The 25,867-nt window shown below is 39.6% G+C and overlaps 1 protein-coding gene across 1 annotated transcript in view; it reads left to right on the top strand.

Annotated features, from left to right (window-relative positions):
• The window catches only part of SIM2 (SIM bHLH transcription factor 2), a 1,026,265-nt gene that overhangs the window by 927,090 nt on the left and 73,308 nt on the right, over positions 1-25,867 (top strand). The window contains exon 9 of the mRNA XM_044073136.1: positions 13,976-14,143. Within this exon, the coding sequence (XP_043929071.1) occupies positions 13,976-14,143 (168 nt within the window). The remainder of the gene's footprint in view (positions 1-13,975; positions 14,144-25,867) is intronic.

Raw genomic sequence — 25,867 nt, 5'->3', positions numbered from 1 at the left:
GTACCTATTTTTAAGAATAAGGGTGATGTGCAGAGCTGTAGTAACTACAGAGGGATAACACTGATCAGTCACAGCATGAAGTTATGGGAAAGAGTAGTGAGAGCTAGGTTAAGAAGGGAGATGATGATTAGTGATTAGCAGCATGGTTTCATGCCAGGAAAGAGCACTACAGATGCAATGTTTGCTCTGAGAGTGTTGCTGGAGAAGTACAGAGCAGATCATAAGGAGTTGCACTGTCTCTTTGTGGACTTAGAGAAACCATATGACAGGGTGCCTAGAGAGGAGTTGTGGTATTGTATGAGGAAGTCAGGAGTGGCAGAGAAATATGTAAGAGTGCTACAGGATATGTACAAGGGTAGTGTGACAGCAGTGAGTTCTGCAGTGGGAGTGACAGATGCCTTTAAGGTGGAGGTGGGATTACATCAGGGATCAACTCTGAGCCCTTTCTTATTTGCAGTGGGGATGGACAGGTTGACAGACAAGATCAGACAGGAGTCCCCATTGAATGAGATATTTGTAGATGACATTGTGATCTGTAGTGAGAGTAGGGAACAGGTTGAGGAAACCCTGGAGAGGTGGAGATATGATCTAGAGAGGGAAGGAATGAAGGTCAGCAGGACTAAGACAGAATATATGTGTGAATGGGAGGGAGGATAGAGGAATGGTGAGGATGCAGGGAGTAGAGTTTGCAAAGGTGGATGAGTTTAAATACTTGGGATCAACAGTTCACAGTAATGATGAGTGTGGGGAGAGGTGAAGAATAGAGTGCAGGCAGGATGGAGAGGGTGGAGAAGAGTGTCAGGAGTGATTTGTGACAGATGAGTACCATTAAGAGTGAAATGGAAGGTCTACAAGAGAGTAGTGAGACCAGCTATGTTATATGGGTTGGAGGCAGTGACAAAAGGGCAGGAGGCAGAGCTGGACATGGCAGAGTTAAAGATGTTAAGATTTGCACTGGGTGTGACAAGGATGGATAGGATTAGGAATATGTATATTAGAGGGTCAGCTCAGGTTGCACGATTTGGAGACAAAGCCAAAGAGGTGAGATTATGTTGGTTTGGACATGTGCTGTGGAGGGATGCTGAGTATATTGGGAAAAGGATGGCAAGGATGAAGCTGCCAGGTAAGGGGAAAAGAGGAAGGCCTAAGATAAGGTTTCTGTATGTGGTGAGAGAGGACATGCAGGCAGTTGGTGTGACACAGCAAGATGCAGAGGACAGGAAGAAATGGAGACAGATGATCCACTGTGGCGACCCCTAAGGGGAACAGCCAAAAGAAAGAGAAGGAAATGTAATGTCAGTCTTCACAGCTTGCCAATGATTTCTCAGACATAACACAACTCTATAAGTAAATGACTACAAATATGAGGCACACATATGGTCAGTGTGCATAACATTAAATAGTTGAATGGTATGAGCTCAGTATATCACATGCAGTTCAACACAAACATCTGCAACAGTAGTTTACTATGCAAATACATTGCATAGTTCTCTCACATTTCTGAGACAAGCATGTATATCATAGTTCTTCAACACACATTCCAGTAGTAATCATATGTGAGCCATCCTTTTCTGGGGTGACTCATGGGCCGGAGCTGTGATCTACGTCACTGCAGACAGACCCAGATGCTATAGCCATAGGTTATCATCAGCAATATCTCAGTACAGCAAGCCTTGTTGAGACATATTTGTTGAACTTCCTATTTCCCATTATTACATACCCCCTACTGCATTCCATTATATGCCTACTTGTTGACATACCTTTTGTTTTCCAAGTATAGTTGGTTTGATTTTGATTTGTGTTGGTTTGTTTGTTTGTCTGTCTGTCTCTCTCATCCTGTCTCTCTCTCTCCAAGATGTAGGGTATACATCTGTTTTGCATAGGCAGCAGCTTGCCTTTTGTAGGTAATGCTCATGAGCAGCTGATGGCCTGTGCACCAGTTGGTGTCCCCCACTTGCTAATTGCATGCAGAACAGCTGTGTTGCTATTCCTATAGCCAATAGCATGGCAACACACTCCTATAATTGAGTACTTCATGTGGCTGTTGCCCTATAATTGAGTACTTCATGTGGGAATTGCCACCCCCCTTTCTTGCCTGTGAGGATGACTTCATGGAGGTGTGTGAACAACAGCATCACAGAGGGTAGTTGGAAATACCTCTTACAATGAAAATGGTGGAAACAGCCCAACAAAATGGGGGAGAATTTTCCAGACATAGGGACAGAATGTAAGTATTGCTGTTATACAGTTGAATTAATGCTAGTTTATCAGGGTTTATGTGGATATGGCTTTTCTGCATGATTTTAAGTCTGACAGTGTTATGTGGTTGACATAACTCTCAACTGTAGGGCTATCCATAGAATGGCCAGAGTTTGGACTGTTATGTTTGTTGTGTTCCTCAGACATATTTTGTCTTTGGAAAATCAGTAGCATACTCTGGGGGTTGCAGTCAGTAAATTGTATCATCCATTTGTGTTTCTGACTTCATATCCCTCAGAAAAATATATGTTACAACAAATCCTGTTACACCAGCAACTGTCTCAGTTTATAACAGCAATATTTCAAATATGCCCCTGTTTTTGGGCCTCTGTCCCACAAGTATGTCAGGCTTTGTCCAGATTTCATGCACTAAGAGGTTGATAGGTATTGTATATCATTATTTAGTGGCTTCATTCCTGATGCCATCCCAGTGATGTATCCGAATGCCAGACATGTTATGTAGAAGAGGCCGTATGTATGAGAAGCCTGGGCATTCTGTGGGACTCTGTACAGTTGAGAGGTCTGTGTATTTCTGGCAATTGCTGACAGACTGCCAGGACTGTGTAGCAGTGTAGTGTGTAAATGTTATTTGGCCTGTGTAGTGAGGGGGGTAGATGTAAGTGTTATGGCTCATTTTCTATCTGACTGTGCATGCTGCCCCAGTTTCTGGTGGTCTATCAGCTGTATATGTTTGTAGAGGCAGACTGAGACATGTCCCGTACCACGGTCACGTGTCATACTACACTGCAAATTGGTACAGTATATGTAGGGGTAGTGCGTGAGTGGCAAACATGATGATGTTTTTGTTCACATAGTCCTTATACTCTGTTCATTTGGCTTACAGGTATGTCACTGTGACTGTTGTGAAATTAGTTATGGGTACGCACTTTCACACTGGTGTGTGTTTTTCAGTGCTGTTACATCCCTGTAGTGCCTGATATATTTGCCAATGCATGTGTAATTCCCCATAGCTGATTTGGGGTAGTGTTGTGTCAGTCTGACTGTAGTTTGGACGATGCTTGGTGACATGCTTAGCAGCTCCGTGTAGTTTCCCTAATGTGGTTATGTCCAGATATTTGTAGGATATATTGTTGCCTGGCCCCCATAAGTGTTGTGTATTTCTGATACATCAGTGGGATGATGTGAGGATTTAAGTCACTAACTATTGAGAAATAATTGAGTGTTGAACTTGTGCTATTTCAGTCAATATGTGTTAGGATAAACAGGAAGGTGTCACTGCAGCAACTGTGTCAGCTTATCTACTACAGTATTTCAGATATGTCCCTATTTTCATGGCATTTTCCCCCACTTTGTAAGGCTTGGAGCAGATTTGTTGCATTAAGGAGTTCTGAGCATACCTCTTGACTAGCCGGATTGTTTCAGAACGTCCAGGTTTATTGCTCATATTTCTGGTCTGTTCCACAGATTCATTATTTTTATTTCTCTGGTAAATCACTGTGATGATCTGAGGATTTCTGTCAATAAATGATGACATACATTTCAGTTTCAGAACTCACATCCTTCAGAATATGTATGCTAAAACAAATCCTGTTACTCTAGCAGCATTCTACATTTATAAGAGCAATATTTAAAATATGTCCCTAGTTTTGGCCCATTGTCCCCCCATTTTGATAGCCTCTGCCCAGACTTCTTGCACTAATATATATATATATATATATATATATATATATATATATATATATATATATATATATATGTGTGTGTGTATATATTTTATATGTATATATTTTATATGTATATCTGTATATGGGTCTAGGACCAATGATCGCCTGCATGTTTGAAACGGGCGATCACACTTTCACAAAAGTGCTTTTTCACTGAAAAATCATTTTTGTGAAAGTGTGCTCGACTGTTTCAGTTTCAGTGAAATGTGTCATTGGTAATTAGTCCTAGATCCCTGTATATATATTTATATTATGTATATATTTTTCCGTATATATATATATATATATATATATATATATATATATATATATATATATATATAATATATATATATATACATATATGCATCTCCATACATATATACATGTGTATATGTATATATACAAACCCTGACTGATTCTATAGAATATTTTCCCTACTGCTTGAATGACTCTGCTGCATGATATGTTTGAAACAGCATCAGAAATCCCTACAGCTCAAATGGTGTAATAGTACATTGTTCTAACTACGGTGTACAGGGCCCTGGGTTTGAGACTTGGCAGGGCTGATTGTTTTGTTGCTAGGCAGAACAATGGCTGATGGAGGCAGAGTGATTAAAGCAGTTTTAAGCAGCTTTAAGCAGGTTTGCATGATGCTAAATGATGCCAACCCACGGTTAACCAGTAGATGCTTAATCTGTGTTGGCTTCACTTAGCATCGTGCAAGCTCACTTACTCCCACTTACACCCGTGCTAATTTCTTTAAAAGAAAAGAAAAATGGGTGATAGGAAAGTGGTGAAAAAGGGGCACGTAAAGGGAAAAACAATATGACAGGTAGCTAGGGATGTGCAGGACAGGTGTAGGGAAGGTCCATAGAGGTCCATTTCTTATATAGCAACAGCTGTGCATTTATACAAAATTTGGAGGTGAATGTGGACACTCAATCCCCAGAGAGAGGAGTCAGGACAACAGAAATGTGTTGTCAAGCCAATTGGACCAGATTACATGTATCCAGTGGACATGTTTGCGAAATGGACTGTTATGTATGGGGCGATATTTTTTGGGGGACAGATGCCCTTTTCTTTTTTTTTTAAGGTGAGAGTGGGATGCTGGGGATGGATTGTAGGTTCGTTTGGGGAGGTAAGTTGGGTAGGGAGACAGACAAGACAGACAAGACAGTAGACAGGAGTGGTATATGACACATGAGGGAGGTAAACACATTTGACAGGGAGTGTGGTTGGGAATCCGAAGCCCATGGGCCCCCATATGGTTACAGTGGGACTGAGATCCCCACGCATGGGCAGTCACCACTGCACCTTCAGGGCCCCAAAGGTGGCTGTGTTGGGTGGCTGGACAGGAGGGGCAGCCTGTCCCTTGAGGTGCACCAGGTGGCCCTCAATCTGGCACAGCTGTTCTCTGAACTCAGATCAAAGGGTGCTGCACACCAATCCCCAGACCTGACTATGGGTGACAGATTCCTGTCCACCCTTACTTCTGGGGGGGGACAGACCCCGTCCCCTGCAGTGGGTCCACCTCAAGGTGGTGCAGGACCACCGGACAAGGGGGATCTAGGTTGGGTTCCAGACGTGCTGGGGCCTAGTGCCATGGCCAGATGAGGTGGGACAGGCAGATTCGCTGGGATCTGTCTTCTCAAATGCGCTATGGTTTTAAGGTTTTACAAAATATGTTGGTTAGTCATGAAAAACACATTTCAAGATTAATAATAACAGCATGCATGGGTGTTCCAATTAACCCCATAAAACAGATCTGAAACAGTTGCATAGCAAACAAAACACATGCATAAATGGAACAACAGTATGCATCGTAACAGCATGCCAGTAACATTGATGGCAACAGGCCACCAACAATGGTATTTGAACAAGGTATGTTAACATGCAAGCAATCAGACATATTAACAATAATATAACACAAGTCCCAACATTAGGGTTGGAGCACAACATACCCATAGTATATGAGTAATAATTATTGATGCAGAAGAGGGGTGGGGGGAGAAGCAAAAAGTCCATTACAACTGTTTATGCTTCTATTTTCCACAGCAGTACTACTCAATACTGTATGGGTCTGTCCTCACTTTACATCTACCTATGCCCATAGCTTCTGTAGTACAAACATACCTATTAAACTGTCAGCCTGGAATGGTATGAAGCAAACTGTGACAACTCTGGGTACATTACTAGAGGGGATTCATACATGTCAGGGTTACATATCTGACACAGGAGGGTTACCCTAAACTGCTGTTATGTGAGTGCTACTTGCATACATCAACTGGTTTCCTATCTCTGTCCAGGATTATTTGCAGCAGTGACCACTAGCCGTGACAGCATGACACTTGAGAGACATGTATTGGGAACATACCTCTTAACCTCTTAGAGCATGACATCTGTACAAAGCCATACATATGAGTGGGACAAAGGCCCTTACATATGGACAATTTTTAGATATTGCTCTTACAAACTTAGAAAGTTGATAACATAACAGGTGTTGCATTTGCATGGCTTTTCTGATTGATATGATGTCTGACACTTGTATGTCCATCATTATTTTCAAACTTCAGTCTATAATGGTTTGCCACTGATTTGCAATGACACCACTACTTTATGTAAAATGGACCAAAAATCTGAGGTAAATATTTGGACATTCAGTGAATATCTGTACAGTTGAGAGATATGGGTCAGGAAGATTGCATATTGTATGTACCTACCCTGCTGTAATTTGCAGGCATGTGGTGGGACAATTGAACAGTTGTACACAGTTTATTAGTATATCCCTTCATACAGCTACTGGAAACATTTACTTACCTGTAACACCTGTGGGGGAAATATCTGTTAACACTACCTGACTGTTTTTACATTTATTCCTGATTCCTTGTGCGCAGATATGCATACATATTAGTACTACTCCCTGGATTCGAACCATGACTGGGTGTGCAAAATTAACAACTAAGCTATTTCTCATCAAACTGAGCTACTGTGGAACTGCTGTTTTGTATTTCACTGGTTTCTGCCTAATAGTCTCTTGGTTAGATAGTCTGAACTTGTAATCCTGTGATGCATGCATGACAGATAGTTATTGTACTGTGCATTACTCCTTTGGATTACTACAGTCTGGAAAGCAAAGGTTAACACAAGGCAATGCTGCATGGAACACACTTTGATCTTCTTTTTCTTCTTCTTTCGGCTGCTCCCATTAGGGGTCGCCACAGCAGATCAACTGTTTCCATTTCCTCCTGTCCTCTGCATCTTGCTCTGTCAAACCAACCACCTGCATATCCTCTCTCACCACATCCATAAACCTTATCTTAGGCCTTCCTCTTTTCCTGTTACTTGGCAGCTTCATCCTTAGCATCTTTTTCCCAATATACTCTGCATCCCTCCTCAGCACATATCCAAACCAATGTAATCTTGCCTCTCTGGCTTTGTCTCCAAACCTTGATACTTTACATATTACTATTCAGTGTTCAGAGCTTAGTGCAGTATATATTTCACATTTCATTTATATCTAGTTTTACAGGTACACCATCTACAGTTTCTCCTAACAGCTTGTTCACAGATGAACCTCAGTTAATGTATGCTGTCACAGCCATATTTGTTGTGAAGAAACTATATACATTCTATATATGTCTACAACAACATACCAGAATAAACACAACAGTTTTTTAAGGGTCTTTATTGTGCTTCAATATTCGTCAGTCAAAGTTTTTTGTTTATTCAGTTCACACAGTAACAGTATACCTACTAGCAGTAAGCAATTTACTCCTTCTTAGCTATTTTAACAATATACTGCAAAATAAATCTGTACTTACCAGCCTGTCAGTGCAGCCTCAGCAGTCTGTTACTGTGGGCTTTGACATTCACAGCCCTCTCTGCTGCAGCTGTAGGGGAGAAAAACATCCATTATGCATGTTTGTCTATCACATTCTCAGGCTAGTATTTGCTACAAACTACTTGATAGTGATACTTACACACTACTGGAGCATTCTGGTCCTGTCCATCTTGGATCCACTGGTGCAAGAGTGCCCTCTTCCTACGCTTTAGGTCAGCATAGTGGTGCTGTACCTGCTCACCAGTCCGGGGGATGCCAGTAGCACTGGTGAGGTCATGTGTGAGATGGTCCCAGGCCTCCACTTTGTATTGGGAGCCCTGGTACTGACCCCACAGCAGTCTCTCCTCATGGTTTATTACTAGGCATCCAGCCATGACCCTGGACTCCTGAATTTCCAGCATTGTGCCCAAAAGCGCACTCCCTCTCCTACACCAGCCATTGTATCTGCACAGATGGACTATAACAGATTATGGCTGTTTTCCAGCCTGTACCATGTAAATAGTGTGATATTCCCACACTTTGCTGTCATTGGACCATTTTGAAAAGGTGAAGCTTCACTAAGCAGTGCGCAAACCCGCTGAGCCGGTTTTAACACTGCTTAAAGGGGAAGTTGTTGATCACTGTTTAACAGTGAGCAAATCCACTTAGCTGAGCTACCTGCTGCTTAGCATTCATGTCTTAGCAATTGTTACACCTGCTAAGCATTGTTGAGCATTGCTAACCATTGATCACTTTTCATTTATTAAATATATCAGAATATTAAGTCCAAGAAATATCACTCCCCACAGGACTAACACTACCTGTGCCAAACTCAGTCCAAGCACATAAACTAACATAAAAGTCACAGTAGCAATGCAGGCAGTAAACACAGCACTAACCAAAATGCAGGAAACAAAGCTGAAAAAAATGCTGCTTCATGAACTTTAAAATTCGGATTTATTGTGATACAGACAGGAGACGTGGTAAGCGCTTTCACCTGGATAGGCTTCTTCTTCTTTGGCCTGAAGAAGCCTATCCAGGTGAAAGTTTATATCAGAATATTGATTGCATTTATTAAGTGTATATGATTTACTTTACATGACATCCCTCTATATGTTTTCTTTACATTGGCAAGGGGTGTGACTGTACTGTATGGGACACTTGTGTATACATGGGTGGTTACACATGTTATATGCACTCACACTTCCATTTTACACCAGCTAAACTACCCTGGTTGAAAAAAAAACAGTTACTACATCATTTAAATTTAAAAAAGGACTTCAGTCAGGAAATAATGGCATACGTTTGGCTTTCAGGCTACTATCCTTCAGAGATTCATGCTAATACATATCCTGTTTTCTATCAACTTTCTAGGTTTGTGAGGGCAATATTTAAGTGGTGTCCCTATTTTTAGTGTTTTGTCCCCCTATTATTTGTGCCTTTGTCCACATGGACTGCTGTCAGGGAATATTGGAATACATTTGACTTTCAGACTTCTATCCTTCGGAAATTCATGCTAATGCATGACCTGTTTTCTATCAACTTTCTAGGTTTGTGAGGGCAATATGTAAGATGTGTCCCTTTTCAAGGTTTTATCCTCCATTATTTGTGCCTTTGTACACATTTTCTACTTTAGCAGGTTGTGGAGATGTCATATGGCATTTTTACAATACACCCACCTGCATTGCTTTCCTGCTGCCGTATGTATTTCAGTGTCCATGGACACTGAAATGATCATTTATTTCATTTTAGTGTATGCAGTTACTGAAATACTGGCATAACATTAGAGAAATTCTCTAATATTATGCCGGATCATGATTAGAAAGTGCTGTACAGCACTTTCTGATTGCAGGGGGTGTGTTCAATGTCCATGCACTACTTGAACATGCCCCCTGCCCTCGTTCATGGTTCATGTCTGTGTAGCTTAAACAGCAGCACATCTTCATGAATATGCAAGGTGCACTGCTATGGCTATACGGACACGAACCACCCCATGCAGAAATAGCACTATTTCCTGCACAGAGTTTATTGAATCCCAGGGAGTAACTATTACATTTGTATTATTTTGTAAATGACTCAAGATTCATACATACTGTCAGCAGCTTTTTATTTATCTACCTGAGAGCTTTCATATGAGGCTAAGGAGTTCTGTCTGTGTTACTTGGTTGTTGAGATATTTAGAAAAATATGAAAATATATAAATTAATATCATAAAAACAACAATTAATATATATTTAGCTGCACAAGACAGAGGTCAAATATTAATGCATTTGAGTTTGCTATTGTGCAAGCTTTAAGATGAAATCTTTTAAAACCTTGTACATAGCATGGGTTTTGTAGCATTGTCGCCTCACAGTAAGACATTGTCCTGTTCAATTCTCACCTAGAGCATCTTCTGTGTGGAGACATGCATGAATGGGCGTACCTTCATTGAAGGTTGTGTGTCAGGGCTGGCAACTCGGCACGTAAAAATCTACTGCCAATCATTAGCGGACCGGAGTTCCGCTATGGCGACCCCTAACCAGGAAAAGCCGAAAGACACAACAACAACAACATAGCATGGTTTTGAAATTATTGGTGCAAATATGAACAAGCAATACTTGACGCCTAGAGGCGTCGGTAGGAATTAATTGCAGATGCACCTGGAGGCATCACTTGGATGTAATGAGTTAAGGGTTACGGGTGAAGAGCATTCCTAAATTCCCAAAGGGTACACCCCTTGCCCCCCCTATATTTGCGGCACACCCAGAGGGCATAGTTAAGATTATTCCCTGCCTTACATTGCTCATGACAAATTATAGTTCAGTTGAGCACTGTCTCAAAAAGCGCTCATCTGCCTAACTGCATTGAATAATGGACTTATCCAAAATGAATTGTCTCCATGTTTCTTTCTTTCTTTGACCAAACATAACCTGATGGAAAATTCTCTACCAAGTAAGTTTTCTCCCTAGTGGCTGGACAAGAAGAATACCTTTGCTTCACCATGGAAGCTAACATGGCACTGGTAACTAGAACTTGGCGAATGAAAAGGATTCCGCAGTGATACTTCTAATCTGAATGTGACTGGCTCCCATGGGCCTTATAGGTAACCATAGGATTTTTAGCTTTACTTTTTGATTGTTACCTCCTCTGCCCACAAACAAGGAGGATGCCAGCACATTAGTTATTAACATCCTTATGAGAGCAAAGTATTTTGGCTTATTGAGTAGGGTTAGGGAAAAACTCAGTTTCATATGGATAGGAAGTCTGTGCCAGAGAAGAGAATTCTCTGAGACACATAACTGTCTCTCCAGCATGTCCTATTTATACCGCAAGCAAGGTTCAAGTCCCTAGATCAAGTAGTTCTGATGGTGTTGGGTTTGCATACGTGCAAAAGGCAAAGCAGAATGCGATCCAAGAATGCCTTGTAGGCCAGTCACAGATAGTCTTGCAACAGTCTTTAGGAAACTGAGTACAGAGATAGAGCTTCCAGCAATCTGCATAGGACATGCTGTTTACACCCTGTATTCTTTTAGTGAGGAATTTCTCCTGACATTCCAGTTGCTGCATGTGCCTGGTTAGGGTCTATATTAGAATGAAGAAACTTCACTTACACGAATCCCAAAAGACCGACACATAAACAGCGAACCACATGAACACCAAATGTCCTTAAGTGAGAAATTCAAAATACCAAATCTCCATAGTTGTCCACACCATGTTTAGTGAAGTAAAACATCAGTAGGAGATTCCCTTATCCAGTATAGCTCCCTAACATAAATGTGCAATAGTTACTGACCTTAGGGTTAGGGTGAGGGTTAAGGTAAGTGCATATATAGTAATACATTCATATTTATTTTGTTTGGGTAGGCAGTACGTAGTGGGCGGCGGAGTTGGCCAACTATGGTAATTCGATATTTTGAATTTCGCACTTAAGGACGTTCGGTGTTCATGCGGTTCGCTGTGTATGTGTCAGCCTTTCGAGACTCATGTAAGTGAGGTTTCGGCATTCTAATATAGACACCCTGGTCAGTGTCATACTGAAGGGGGATTGTACTCAATGATGGGTCCGATGAGGGACAAATACAGAGGCACAGTGACACCTTTGGATTTAGATACCATGTCCTTGCTTACAAGGTGAGCAACATAGAATGATTTCCTTACTACCTTAGAAACATGTTTGTCAAAAGTCAGGTTGCTATGGTAATTTGGACATGGAGAAGCTCTAGCTCATCATCCAGTATGACCAACTTTGAGGCATGTCTGTTTTTGATGTAGATCAAGATACCCCCACCTTTAGTCCCTGCGTGTGCAGTAGTTGGTCTTACTGTGTGGAAGGCATTCTATCCCTGCACTACAAGGGTACTTTAAAAACCATGTCTCGGTAACTGCACAAATGTCTGTATTCTCCAAGGTGAGGAGAACTTGGAAGGAGTGGAGTGTCTTGTGTAGGCGCACGACATTGAGCAGTAGCATCTTTAGACTCCTTTGAGCTGATTTTGCTAAGTTGGAATGTTTATCAGTTTGGCATTGCCTAAAAAAGGCACTATGAGGGAGGACAATGTTTTAGACAATATTTGAAAGCCTAACGGGGACAGGTGCAGACTATCCTTGGCAAAACAAGTTGGTCTAGTAACAATATCCTGCCATACTGACAAATATTGTATCCCCCTAGAATACACCAGAAACTAAGCCAGTTATTAAAGTCAATCATCTTCTGTTTGTGTAGTGCCATCATCCTTCATCAAGGTAGAATGCTGTTCAGTGCTAGACTCACACCAGCCTAAGACACATAGTCTGAGAGCTCCATAATGTTTCTCTTTATTTAGTCCAGAGAGGTGTGTCTCAGGTCATTTGCACCCACATGGATGGTGACTGAGTCTTACTAGTACCTGTGGTTCGATAACCTGAGTTTGTGAATGACTTGATGTATCATGGCCCTTGACAGGCATTTGACTGAGCTTTTCTTCTTGTTCACCCTGGTGAATGAGGCGTTAGTATATTTCACAATGGAGTCTCCTATGACTAGAGTATTGGGTAGTGTGTTGGCTAGCCTTATGGGCTTTGTAGTCAAAGATCCATGGTTTGTGGCTGTATGTGTAGTGTTGGGTGTTGTGTCAGTATACTGCTTTTGGGTTTGCTGAGGATAATTGATGAGGGTCAAGTGTCCAGGATATCTGGGATTTGGAACGATTGCTTTACGTGCCCCAGCATATGTTGGTCTATGTGTCTGGTCCAACTATGTGTGGTGAGTGTAGGGTGTGTGTTACTGACAACCTGATTGTTATTTTGAGTGCTTCTATGTGACAGTCTTGCCTCCAGGAACATTGTACAATTACATCTCTCGTATCTTATACTGTTTCAGTTTCTCTAAGGATTAGTTGGTTGTCAGTAAACATGAGACAATTGCTACATTGTCTCAGGATGCCCATATCTACCAGACTGGTGGCAGAGAAATTGGGAAAATGCATATCCACAATGTCAGGTTATTCTAGGTGAACTAGAAGGCTATGGTACAAGAGGGGTTAATCTTGGGTTAGCTGTGGTGCTTTTGAGGCTAGAAGGAGTAACTTGGCTATGTAGGAATAGATTCGTGGGGCAGTGCTCTTCAGTGCACAAACTAGCTGCTGTTTGTCCCCCCAGGATGGGTGATCTAAAATCAATCACTCACACCCATCCTCCCGCCAGGCTCCCTCCAGGTGTCGTGACACTAACTGAACACAGGCCATTTGGTGCACATTAAGGGTTTATCCCTCAGTGCCAAGGGGGCCACCATTGTCCAGAATTCATAAGCAAAGAAGCTGAGATGTATATCTTCAGTTCAAGGATATCTCACTTTCAACTGTTAATTTGTTGGTTATATAAATATGTGTAGTACATGAAACCTCAATGACTTTCTAATTGATGTAATTTTAAATAAGTCCACCTACTGTGTAGTGTTGAAATGTTCATAATCATCACAATCATCATCATTATCTCACTAGAGTCTGATGTGAAGATACCTCAAAAAATACCTACTACATCTTTAATCTATAATAAATCACCATTACATTTACACAGCACTACCCTTATATACTTATCACCCCCAAAATACCCAATACTGTATAAAGAATTCTCACAAAGACACAATAGTTGTATTTTGTATTACTTTAAAAGCCTATCAAGTGAGAAAAATGCAGTTACTGGTATCATCTATTCAAAATATATCTTTCAGCATTACAAACCAATGGATTTCACTTTTTATATTTTCCAGAGAGATAGAATACAAACATCTACAGTTATCACTGGATCAAGCAATATCATCAAAATCATCATATTCCTACAGAACTGCAATGACTACCTCCTCACCTGATGCAAGAAAACAGCAGAAATCCAAATCTGTTAAAGTAAAAACAAAACAAAGAACATCTCCATATCCACAGGCAAGTTTCAAGTGAAATGTCTAAAACTTTGCATGGCATATTTGTTTGCAACTATTCTTGTTTTGTTTTAGCTATTAGTAGATGTCTTCCTCTCCACATGTTCTATACAATAAAAACAAAGTATTCCTGAAATCAAAAAAGTTTTCATAAAAGATAATTTCTGAAAGAAGCAAAATGGAATACATAAGCTTGGAAAGGCTCATTCAAAATAAAAACACCAATGCAGAGTAGAGTTCCTGTCAATCCATACAAGGTGTTTTCCTCAAGTGATACATGATCGATAGAAAAAAAGCAAAACAACTGTCATCGACAGTGGAGTTTTATTTTCTCTCCACTGTTTTGCAGCCTTGGAGTAGGTATATTTGGTGAAACTTGTTTCACTCTTTTTTTTTTGTCTATCTTACAGCATTAGAGGAAACTGTGCCTCTGGATCAACATGTATCAGCTCAGTAACACTATGCCTTTCATCACTTGTGCTGATTACATTGTGAGATATTTAAATGCCATGCAGTTGTTTTCAGATTCTTTAAACAGAATCAGCAAATTCCCACCACAGCAATATGTGTCATAACTTTAGTTTTGGTAGTATTGTTCTCCAATATATGGCTATATGGTCATTCTCCAATATATGGCTATATGGTCAATATTCTTTGGGCTGTTTTTTTGTATCAGGATAGTCAAAATCTGGTACTTTTCTTTTAATGGGGCAGCAGTCATGGAGCAAAATATAGGTGGAAAAGTGTTAGTAAGTTACGAGATGGTGTTGATGGGGCTAAAACATTAAGTTGTTTTGAGAATTACTTTACCGTACATTGGGTCCTGAGGATCACAGGTCATGTAAAACGGAGTTACTAATGCAGGCTAGTAAGGCACCTTTGGAATGGTTTGTATAATTTAACATTCATGAAAATGTTGGCAAATAGTGCTGAAGGGATTAACAAACCCCAGAGCAAGGTAATAGGGAAAGGAAACCCAAAATGTACTTATCATTAGGTAACTCGGGGAGGGGGAATAATATATTTTGTTGTCATATGCAGCCCTGGAAAGCAATGGATGCACTAAAAAAATCTCTGAAAAGTGAAAGTCATTAATATAGGGACTTACAGCAGTTACAGTGTATGGTAATGTAATTTGTAAGGTTTGCCGTCATTTGTGCAAACAAACTGCGGTCCATACAAGTATAGTAGTGGAAGTGCCTGGACGAGAAAAAACAGAATTGCTAACTATTGGATGCCAGTAATAAAGACTGTTGAAAAGGGTATGAGGCCATGTGTTTCCGAGGTAATACAGGAGTACACAAAGGCTGTCAACACTGTCTCAGGAATGCATTTGGAAAGCTGTGCATGGGTTAACGTGCTAATGAAGCGGTAGCAAGGTAATGTTCGGTTGATGTGAACTCATTCCTGCTTATTGTTTTGTGGTTTTAAGTTTGTGTTCATCATCACAGTATTATTGCTTTCCTGACATGTATCTATCAATGTCCACACACTGAGAATGGGGGCAAAAGAGTGTTAACATGTGGAATGCCGTGGAGCATATCTGTCGACCTAAACACACACAGAATGGGTAAAACACCTAGGAAAAATAGGAGCACCTCTTGAAAATGTGAACTGAACATGGGGAGAAAGGCCTTGCAAAAATAGGAACATGTGTTGATAATGTCACCATGTAATTATGATAACATTTGTGGTACTTTTCCATCTATATTTTGTGCCACAACTGCTGCCCTTTGTCTTGGGGCATTTCCTCTGGGATTTCTCTCTTTCTTTATAGCATCCATCTTGGGGAAATAAAAGACAAGACACTTCTCTCAAGTTATTAAACAAAAGACTACAGTATGTAAGTACTAAAACTGGCATCCTAGACATACAGTTCTGTCTATAAATAAGATTGTTTCATCTTTGCTTGACATCTAGTTTATCTTGGCTCAACATATTCTGTTCAGTTTAACAATCCTATAACTTCTGTTTATTTTTATGTGTTTTTAATTATTTTTCTGGTATATTTGATTCTCTCCTGCTGTTATTTTACATTACTTCTGTTGGTAGTCCATTACAAAAAAGTACATTGCAATCCCCATAGACATTAGAACCATCATTTCCATATAATGAAATACAGTTGGGTAGCTAATTAAAAAAGTGGATCTTAGACAAAAAGAAAGAAGTCCATATAAAATGTTCTTTAGACCTCTGAGACTGAAAGTTTTACACAGCAAGCAGCACTCTCATTCCCCTGGACCACCTTAATAATGTGTGCTAACCCTAATTCTAACAGTGTCCCTGCCAATAACCCTAAAATGCAGCTTAGCTTAAAAAAGCCTTTTCCATAACACTACACTCACACACACACACACACACACACACACACACACACACACACACACACACACACACACACACACACACACACACACACACACTAAATTTATTCCCTTACCTAGCCCTTACCCTAACCCTAAAGCACACACTCTCACATACACTAAATATATCCCCTTGCCTACCCCTTATCCTCGTATACTTTGTGATTCTGAGAAAACCACATAACTTGACTGAAGATTAAACGTTATTTCCTAAACATGACAAAATTGTATAAAGTGCTTACTAACCAGCCAAAATGATGATGATGATGATGATAATAATAATAAATAAATATCACTAGGTAAATTAGGAAGTAAAGCAATTATGACAGTGGTAAAGAATGGGAAAATTGTGGTATCCTTTTCAGATGGAACTCTCATAAAAAAGTAAGTGTACAGAAAGTTTTTTATTTTATCTTGTTTTGAGGAAGATGCATGCTATAATTACAACCTATGTAACTGCAAATCTAATATGTTATCAATATACAACCAAATGGTCACCCAGCTGTAGGACATAGCAAATGCACCTGCAGAAAAAAAAAATTGTTCAAACTATAAAATAAGCTAAGACATGTGCCAGAGTTATACAGAAATAAGGGCAGGCATTTCATATAAGATAACACATATGATAACCGCTGCCACAAATAAAAACAGAAATCCAGTTTCATTGTGATCAGACTGTATACATGGTGGTTTCAGTTTCTTACACAGGATCAAGGCATATCTAACTAGCCATCTATCAATGATGTTAAACAAACACAACCTGATCTATGGTGACAAGGTATAGTGTTATCAATTCATAAAAGGAAGGTCACATCTAACCCAAACATCTCCAAAATATTCTATGTAAAATGACGGGTAAACTCACAATGAATTTATCCAAATTGACACATGGGTCTATTGCGGCCAGATATAGGACAGCAGAAGTATGTGAGTGCTTTCCTTTTGAGTCTTTTGCCACTCTTTGAAGAGGCAATAGTGGCATTTGATGAATGGTTTCTAAATTTAACCTTGTAAACTGCCTGTTTTAATCTTGCTAAATCAGTAAACAGTATTGTGTACAGATGATTAATCGATAAATTAAAAATATTAAATGACAATTCATAGGTGTAGCTAGGGTACTGGTGAAGAGGCAGCTATCCGAAGTGCACACTGTTAGGGGGCATGTTCAGCAGATGCTGATCAGTCATTAGAGTGGGATCAATAATCATTTTGCTAACAGCATTCATTAAAATGAATGCCAGTACTCCCTTGTTAGTCATGTGTGGTATAGTCTGCAGTAAATAGTTTACCACTCTTTTAAAAGTAGAAAAAGCTTCTTTTTTGGCCTCACCTGAGGATATTTTTGTCCTTAACATAAACTTGAGGTGGGCACCACCAGGTTGGACACCAGAGCACCAAAATACCTAGTTACAGCTATATGTCAATTCATAAGTAGTTCAACAGAAAGAAAAACACTAGTCAAGCAAAAATTCATAAAAAGTTAGAGTGGGAGTTACCTGTCTACCCCAGTAGTGGTTATCAGTGTTAACCTACAGTGTTCTGCAGTGGGACCACTTCTTTTCAGACAACACTTGTTAGATGTGAAAGCAGGAAGAAGGCTCTGGATAACAAAAGTATACTGATGTCAGTATACAGGTTAAGATAATTGTTTTAGTTAAATATACCAATGTTTTTCAAGATGATATATAAAAATGTATACATAGCGCAGTATTTATGTCTTCACCTTTAATGTTTTAATGTTTATAAATGCAGCATTATGAGACTTGGCAAAAAGGTCATAAATTATGACAATAAAACATATACATGAAATATAAAAACAATGACACATTATTAAAGATTCACACACCATGATAGCCAGCAATTTAGATTTTCACCTGTGTGCATCATTAATAGTCAAAAAAACATATTCCATAGCCCACCTAATTCTTATTGATATGACTTTAAATTCCATTGTCATCACTATACCATTTTTACCTCATAGATTCGACTCATTATAAAACATAATAATGCATTCAGTACCTTTCAAGGAAGCCAAATGAAATGCGTTCAAGAATTATATTTCATTATTAGAAAAGTCACAATGGTTGGAAAACTTAAACTGTTAGGAAAGGTTTCAAGAATTATCATTGTATTCTTTTTATGGCTGCTTATGAACTGACATGGAGTGGCGCTAAGGTACAGCAGTTAGCATTGTCACTTACTAGTAAAAGGTTCTCCTGTTCGATTCTTGGCTGGGTACCTTCTGTGCGCAGTCCACGAAGGTTTTCTCCCACATTCCAAAGACATGCGTCTGGATCATTTCAATCCAGGCCTCCTGAAGATGGGCTCTGTCCCATTCAGATATTCCTGGTAAACAAATAAACAAATGTTAAATAAATACAATGATGGGTTACTTATGCACACACACACACACACACACACACACACACACACACACACATATATATATATCCCTATCTATATGTATGTATATATTTACATACATATATATATATATATATATATATATATATATATATATATATGTACACACACACACACACACACACACACACACACACACACACACACACACGTATAGATATATCCCTGTCTGTGTATGTATATATTTACATACATATATATATATATATATATATATATATATGTGTGTGTAAATATATATATATAATATATATATATATATATATATATATATATATATATATATATATAGATATAAAAATTACATGGTTATTCATCAGAAACCCTTTATGTTGGCAGATGCTTCATGAATTACAGTGTGTTGAAAACGCACTGTTCATGAATACAAAGAAATTGAAACAGCACCAGTCAACAACAACATTAATAACACTCTTTACACTCTATCCACCAAAAAACACTACAGAACACCTACCTACTATGCAGCAACTGACAACTACTCTCATACATAAATGCAGCTACACCAACAGCAGCATTGCATGTGACATGTATACCATGATTTTTTGCAGAGAATGAAATACTACAAAAATTTTAGCTTAGGTAATGCCTCTGGGTGTAGCTGTCAATTTGGGACAATTGGTCCTAACAGGGGGGTTAAGCTGCATTATTTGAACATGTACATGGTTCTGTGTTTTTTTTTTCAAATATAATATTTTATTTATTTTTAAGATAAAGTTGCACAGATTAAGATACAAAACAAAATTAATAAGATTGCAAGGAAAAGTGACATGCGACAGTGTACATACAATATAATGTTTGACTATGATATTCTACATGCATATTACAATTGCATGGTAATGCATTTTTGAAAAGATAAAACTTTGTTTGTACACATATAAGTGTAGATTTTATGACATTTCAGCAAAACTATTTACAGATGTGTGTTTGTTGTAAGTTAATAGATTATAGGGGTGTTCTTGGGTGAGATTATTTATTTCTCTATTTATTTATTTATTTTTGTTTGAGGGTTTTCAGTAAAAAAAAAGTGTTGCAAAATGTGACATAGGTTCAAATGAAGATGAGAAGAAACAACTTGGTAATATTAATGTCTTACCATAACAGTTCTTCTTCTTCTCTTTCGGCTGTTCCTGTTAGGGGTCGCCACAGCAGATCATCTGTTTCCATTTCTTCCTGCATATTGCTCTGTCACACCAACCGCCTGTATGTCCTCTCTCACCACGTCCATAAACCTTATCTTAGGCCTTCCTCTTTTCCTCTTACCCGGCAGCTCCATCCTTAGCATCCTTTTCCCAATATACCCATCATCCCTCCTCAGCACATGTCCAAACCAACAGAATCTCGTCTCTCTGACTTTGTCTCCAAACCGTCCGACCTGAGCTGACCCTCTAATATACTGATTCCTAATCCTGTGCATCCTTGTCACACCCAGTGCAAATCTTAACATCTTTAACTCTGCCACTTCCAGCTCTGACTCCTGCCTTTTTGTCAATGCCACTGTCTCCAACCCATACAACATAGCTGGTCTCAATACCCTCTTGTAGACCTTCCCTTTCACTCTTACTGGTACCCGTCTGTCACAAATCACTCCTGACACTCTTCTCCACCCATTCCACCCTGCCTGTACTCACTTCTTCACCTCTCTTCCACACTCACCATTACTCTTAACTGTTGATCCCAAGTACTTAAACTCATCCACCTTCACCAACTCTACTCCCTGCATCCTCACATTTCTTCTATCTTCCCTCTCATTCACACACACGTATTCTGTCTTAGTCCTGCTGATCTTCATTCCTCTCCTCTCTAGAGCATATCTCTACCTCTCCAGGGTCTCCTCAACCTGGTCCCTACTCTCACTAGAGATCACAATGTCATCTGCAAACATCATAGTCCATGGGGCCTCCTGTCTGATCTTGTCTTTCAACCTGTCCATCACCATTGCAAATAAGAAAGGGCTCAGTGCTGATCCTTGATGTAATCCCACCTCCACATTAAATGGATCTGTCACTCCCACTGCAGACTTCACCACTGTCACATTTCCCTCGTACATATCCTGTACCACTCTAACATACTTCTCTGCCACTCCTGACTTCCTCATACAATACCACAACTCCTCTCTAGGCACCCTATCATATGCTTTCTCCAAGTCCACAAAGACACAATGCAACTCCTTCTGACCTTCCCTATATTTCTCCATCAACAGTCTCAGAGCAAACATTGCATCTGTAATGCTCTTTCCTGGCATGAAGCCATACTGCTGATCGCTAATCATCACCTCCCTTCTTAACTTAGCTTCCACTACTCTTTCCCATAACTACAAACTGTGATCAGTTTTATCCCTCCATAGTTACTACAGCTGTGCACATCACCCTTATTCTTAAAAATAGGTACCAAAACACTTTTTCTCCACTCCTCAGGCATCCCTTAACTTTCCAATATGTCAGTAAACAATCTGGTTAAGATCTCCACTGCCATTTCTCCTAAGCACCTCCATGCTTCCACTGGTATGTCATCTGGACCAACAGCCTTTCCATTCTTCATCCTCTTCATAGCTGTCCGTACTTCCTCCTTGCTAATCTGTTTCACTTCCTGATACACTATCCCCACATCAACCAACCTTCTCTCTCTCTCATTCTCTTCATTCATCAGCCCCTCAAAATACTCTTTCCATCTGCTCAACACACTCTCCTCGCTTGTGAGTACGTTTCCCTCACTATCCTTTATCACCCTTACCTGCTGCACATCTTTCCCAGCTCGGTTCCTCTGTCTAGCCAATCAGTACAGGTCCTTTTCTCCCTCTTTAGTGTCCAACCTTTCATACAACTCTCCATATGCCTTATCCTTAGACTTTGCCACCTCTCTCTTTGCCATGCTCCTCATCTCCTTAATACTCCGGTCTACTTTCTTGATCTCTCTGACAATCCCACTTCTTCTTCAACAGCCTCTTCCTCTTTATACTCTCCTGTACTTCCTCATTCCACCACCAGGTCTCCTTGTCCTCCTTCCTCTGTCCAGATGTCACACCAAGCACCTTTCTAGCTGTCTCCCTTACCATCTCTGCTGTAGCTACACAGCTATTCGGTAACTCTTCACTGCCCCCCAGTGCCTGTTTTAACTCTTCCCTAAACTCCACCTCACAATCACCCTTTTTCAACTTCCACCATTTGATCCTTGGCACTGCTCTCACACTTGTCCTCCTCTTCTTGATCACCAACATCATCCTACAGACCACCATTCTATGCTGCCTGACTACACTTTCTCCTGTCACCACTTTACAGTCTCCAATCTCCTTCAGACTGGCCCACCTGCATAGGATATAATCCACCTGTGTGCATCTTCCTCCACTCTTGTACATCACCCTGTGCTCCTCCCACTTCTTAAAATACGTATTGACAACAGCCATGTCCATCCTTTTCACAAAATCCACTAACATCTGACCTTCTGCATTCCTCTCCTTAACATCATACCTGCCCATCACTTCCTCATTCCCTCTGTTCCCTTCACCAACATGCCCATTGAAATCCGCTCCAATCACCAGTCTCTCACCCATGGGTACACTCACCACCACTTCATCCAACTCACTCCAAAATTTTTCTTTCTCATCCATCACACACCCAATTTGTGGAGCGTATGCACTAACAGCATTTATCATTACACCATCAATTTCCAGCTTCATAAACCTCACTCTAGCAGATACTCTTTTCACCTCCAAAACACTCTTGGCATATTGTTCCTTCAGGATAATCCCTATCCCATTTCTCCTCCCATTCACACCATGCTAGAACTATTTGAACCCACCTCCTATACACCTGGCCTTACTCCCCTTCCATATGGTTTCTTGCACACACAATATATCAACCTTCCTTCTCTCCAGCCAGCTTATTAGTCAGCTCTCTCCCTATACCAGTCATACTGCCAACATTCAAAGTCCCTACCCTCACTACTACACTCCTAACCTTCCTCCTCTCTTTCTGCTTTCAGGCGTGCCTTCCCCCTCTTCTTCTCCTTCTCCTCCTTCGGCCAACAGTAGCCCAATTTCTGCCAGCACCCTATTGGCTAAGAGTACTGGTGGCAGTCGTTGTTAACCTTGGCCTCGACTGATCCGGTATGGAAATCTGTATTCTTGTCCACATAAGTTATTTGGCAGAGGTTTTACACCGGATGCCCTTCTGGACGTAACCCTCTCCATTTATCCGGGCTTGGGACCGGCACAAAGAAATGCACTGGCTTGTGCATCCCCAGTGGCTGGGTTACTTACGATAACAGTTATGCTGTCCATATTATTTTGAAATATGAATGGCCCCACAGGTGTAGACAAAAACTAAGAGTATTGAATTGTATTAAAAATGCAGAGCCCAAATAAAGGAGACACATTTGGAAAGAAATTAGCATGTGTACTCAACAAAGAAAGGGTTTCAGGATGGATATTCAGCAGGATCTCAGGGACAAAGGAAATGGGGTGTAATTATATTAACTGTTAAAGGAGCTCCAATCATAACAGAAGAGGAAAAATGGTAATAATTGTAAATTTGTAGTAGTAATGGGTGACTGGAAAGGGAAGGCAATTACGCTGGCATGTATTTATATTCCACCTAAAACAGCTAATATGGAGCTTAAGAAAATTTTGATTTCCAACACTGAGAATGTATCTGGGGGACCTAGAAGGAAAATATATCAAAGAGGTTAGATTTCTGAAACAAATTATGAAAAGATTTGGTATGAAAGATGTGAATTCAGTAGTAAGAACTCTGAGAGAATTTACATATTATTTCCCAAGGTACAATAAATGGGCTAGACTAGACAGAAGTTATATTTCACAGGAACATGTGCATTTAATTGAAAGAGTCAACATACACACAATTACGATTTAGACTGAGTGCCAATAATAACTAAGATAAAAATGCAGGGTAGTGAAATAAAAATGAGACACTGGCATTTCCCCGCCTACCTGTTAAAAAGAGAGAAATTAAAGAAATGGTTCATGGAAATTATTCAAGAGTAATTGGGGAAGATAGACATTTCTTCAGAAATTATAGGTAGTGACTAGGATAAAATGAAAGTGGAGCTTACAAATAGGGTAGAAATAAAAGAAAAGAGTTATGGTTAAGAAGTAATGGGAATTATTTAAAGGGGCTAACAAAGGTTAAAGCACTGCTGAATAAGAGGAATCTCATAGAACAAGAAGAGGGCCAACTGTAGAGTGCTAAAGAGAACATAAGGGAGTATCAAGTTAATATACTTGTTTTTAGAAAGATTGCTAAGCACCTTTTTTTTTTTTGATAATAACTCCAGAGCACAAAAACTTTTAGCACAATGACTTAGGCAACAGAAAGTAGAAAGGGTTGTTGGCAAACTTTGGGAGCCTATAGCAAGGAAAATAACCACAGATCATGTAAACATATTTGAGATATTTCAGAAATGTTATGAAAATTTTGTATAAAGCAGGGAAATGTGGAAATCAAGAACGAGCACAAATGGAAATATTTATGGAAGACTTAAGTATGCCAAGGTTAGAGGTAGATGAGGCTCAACTACTAACAGTTAAGACAGAAAGCGAAAAGATGAAAATTATGATGTATAATCAACCTTCAAGGACGTGCCCAGGAATAGATGGTATTCCTGTGGAAGTCAGGTAGCTGGGGGGAAGAAAGTGATAAATATCTGGAGGATTTTAATAATATTTTAAAAAGAGGGGAAGCACCAACATCCTGGAAGAAAGTTGAGGTGGATATAATACCTAAAGACGTCAGATACCTATCAGACCCAATTTTGTATAGGCCCATTTAAATTCTAAACCATGATTATAAAGAGTTTATGTCTAAAATAGCTAAAAGAATGACAAAGATGTTGCCAAAATTTATAGATATGGATCGATGTGTTTTTGTGGAGAGGAGGCAAACATTTGACAACATTAATAGAACAATTATGATCCTGAGAGAAGCAAAATGTAAGAAAATACCACATTTGTTGGTATGTCTTGATGGAAAGAAAGCATACAAGAGAGTAAACTGAGATATTATGAGTAGGGTAATGGAAGCATTTGCATTCCCTGATACAACAATAAGGTTAATTAGGAGAATAAAAGGGATTGGAGGAAATTAAAGTGGGAGTGTTCCTCACTGACAAATTGTGTCTGCACAGAGGAATCAGACAGGGATATCTTCTTTCCCCTTATTGTTTGTTTTATATTTAGTGCCACTGGCAAAGAAAATAAGGGACTCAGAAATTCAAGGATATAATTGGTAAGGTAATCAAGAAAAGTTGGCTTTATTTGCAGATGATATTATTTTGTATCTGATAAAACCAGAAAAGGACAGCTCAGTGTTGTGAAAGATTTTGAGACAGTTTCAGGTATTTTCAGGATTTAAAATTAATGAAGATAAAACAAAGGCTATAGCTGTAAACTATATGCCCACATATGACTTGGTTCAGTAATACCGCATATTATGGGGACTTGATAAAATGACATATTTAGCAGTATGACTTAAAAAAAGATTCAGTTATGGCAACTAAAGATATGTGAGAAGAGACTAAAAGTATGATACAAAAACTGATAAACTGGAAACTTGTTTATGGATATGATATCTGTATGTTTTAAGTCCCTTTAGCTTTAGATACAGGTTACACACATTTTTATCAAACAGAGGAGCAGTTACAGAAATAATTAATAAAGAGTTGAAGGTATTTATGTGGGAGGGGAGAAGGGAAAAGGTCAAGTGAGATAATCTGATCCTTCCAATAGAACATGGTGGGTTAGGGTTACCTTATTCAAAGGGATATCTTAAAGTTGCACAGTTAAGGCTCATATATATAACACAAGTGGAAAACTATAATTCAAAGTGGAAAGAGATGATGATGAAGCAATGGAGAAATTCAAGAAATAAAGGGAGAGTGGGATTTTGGATGCAAATCCTTACGGAGAACA

Source organism: Protopterus annectens, chromosome 5.part1 (assembly GCF_019279795.1).
Source record: "Protopterus annectens isolate FY-2018-M chromosome 5.part1, PAN1.0, whole genome shotgun sequence".
NCBI classification, from domain to species: Eukaryota; Metazoa; Chordata; order Ceratodontiformes; family Protopteridae; genus Protopterus; species Protopterus annectens.
The sequence above is the reverse complement of the archived record's forward strand: the minus strand, read 5'-3'. Positions and strand labels throughout refer to the sequence as shown.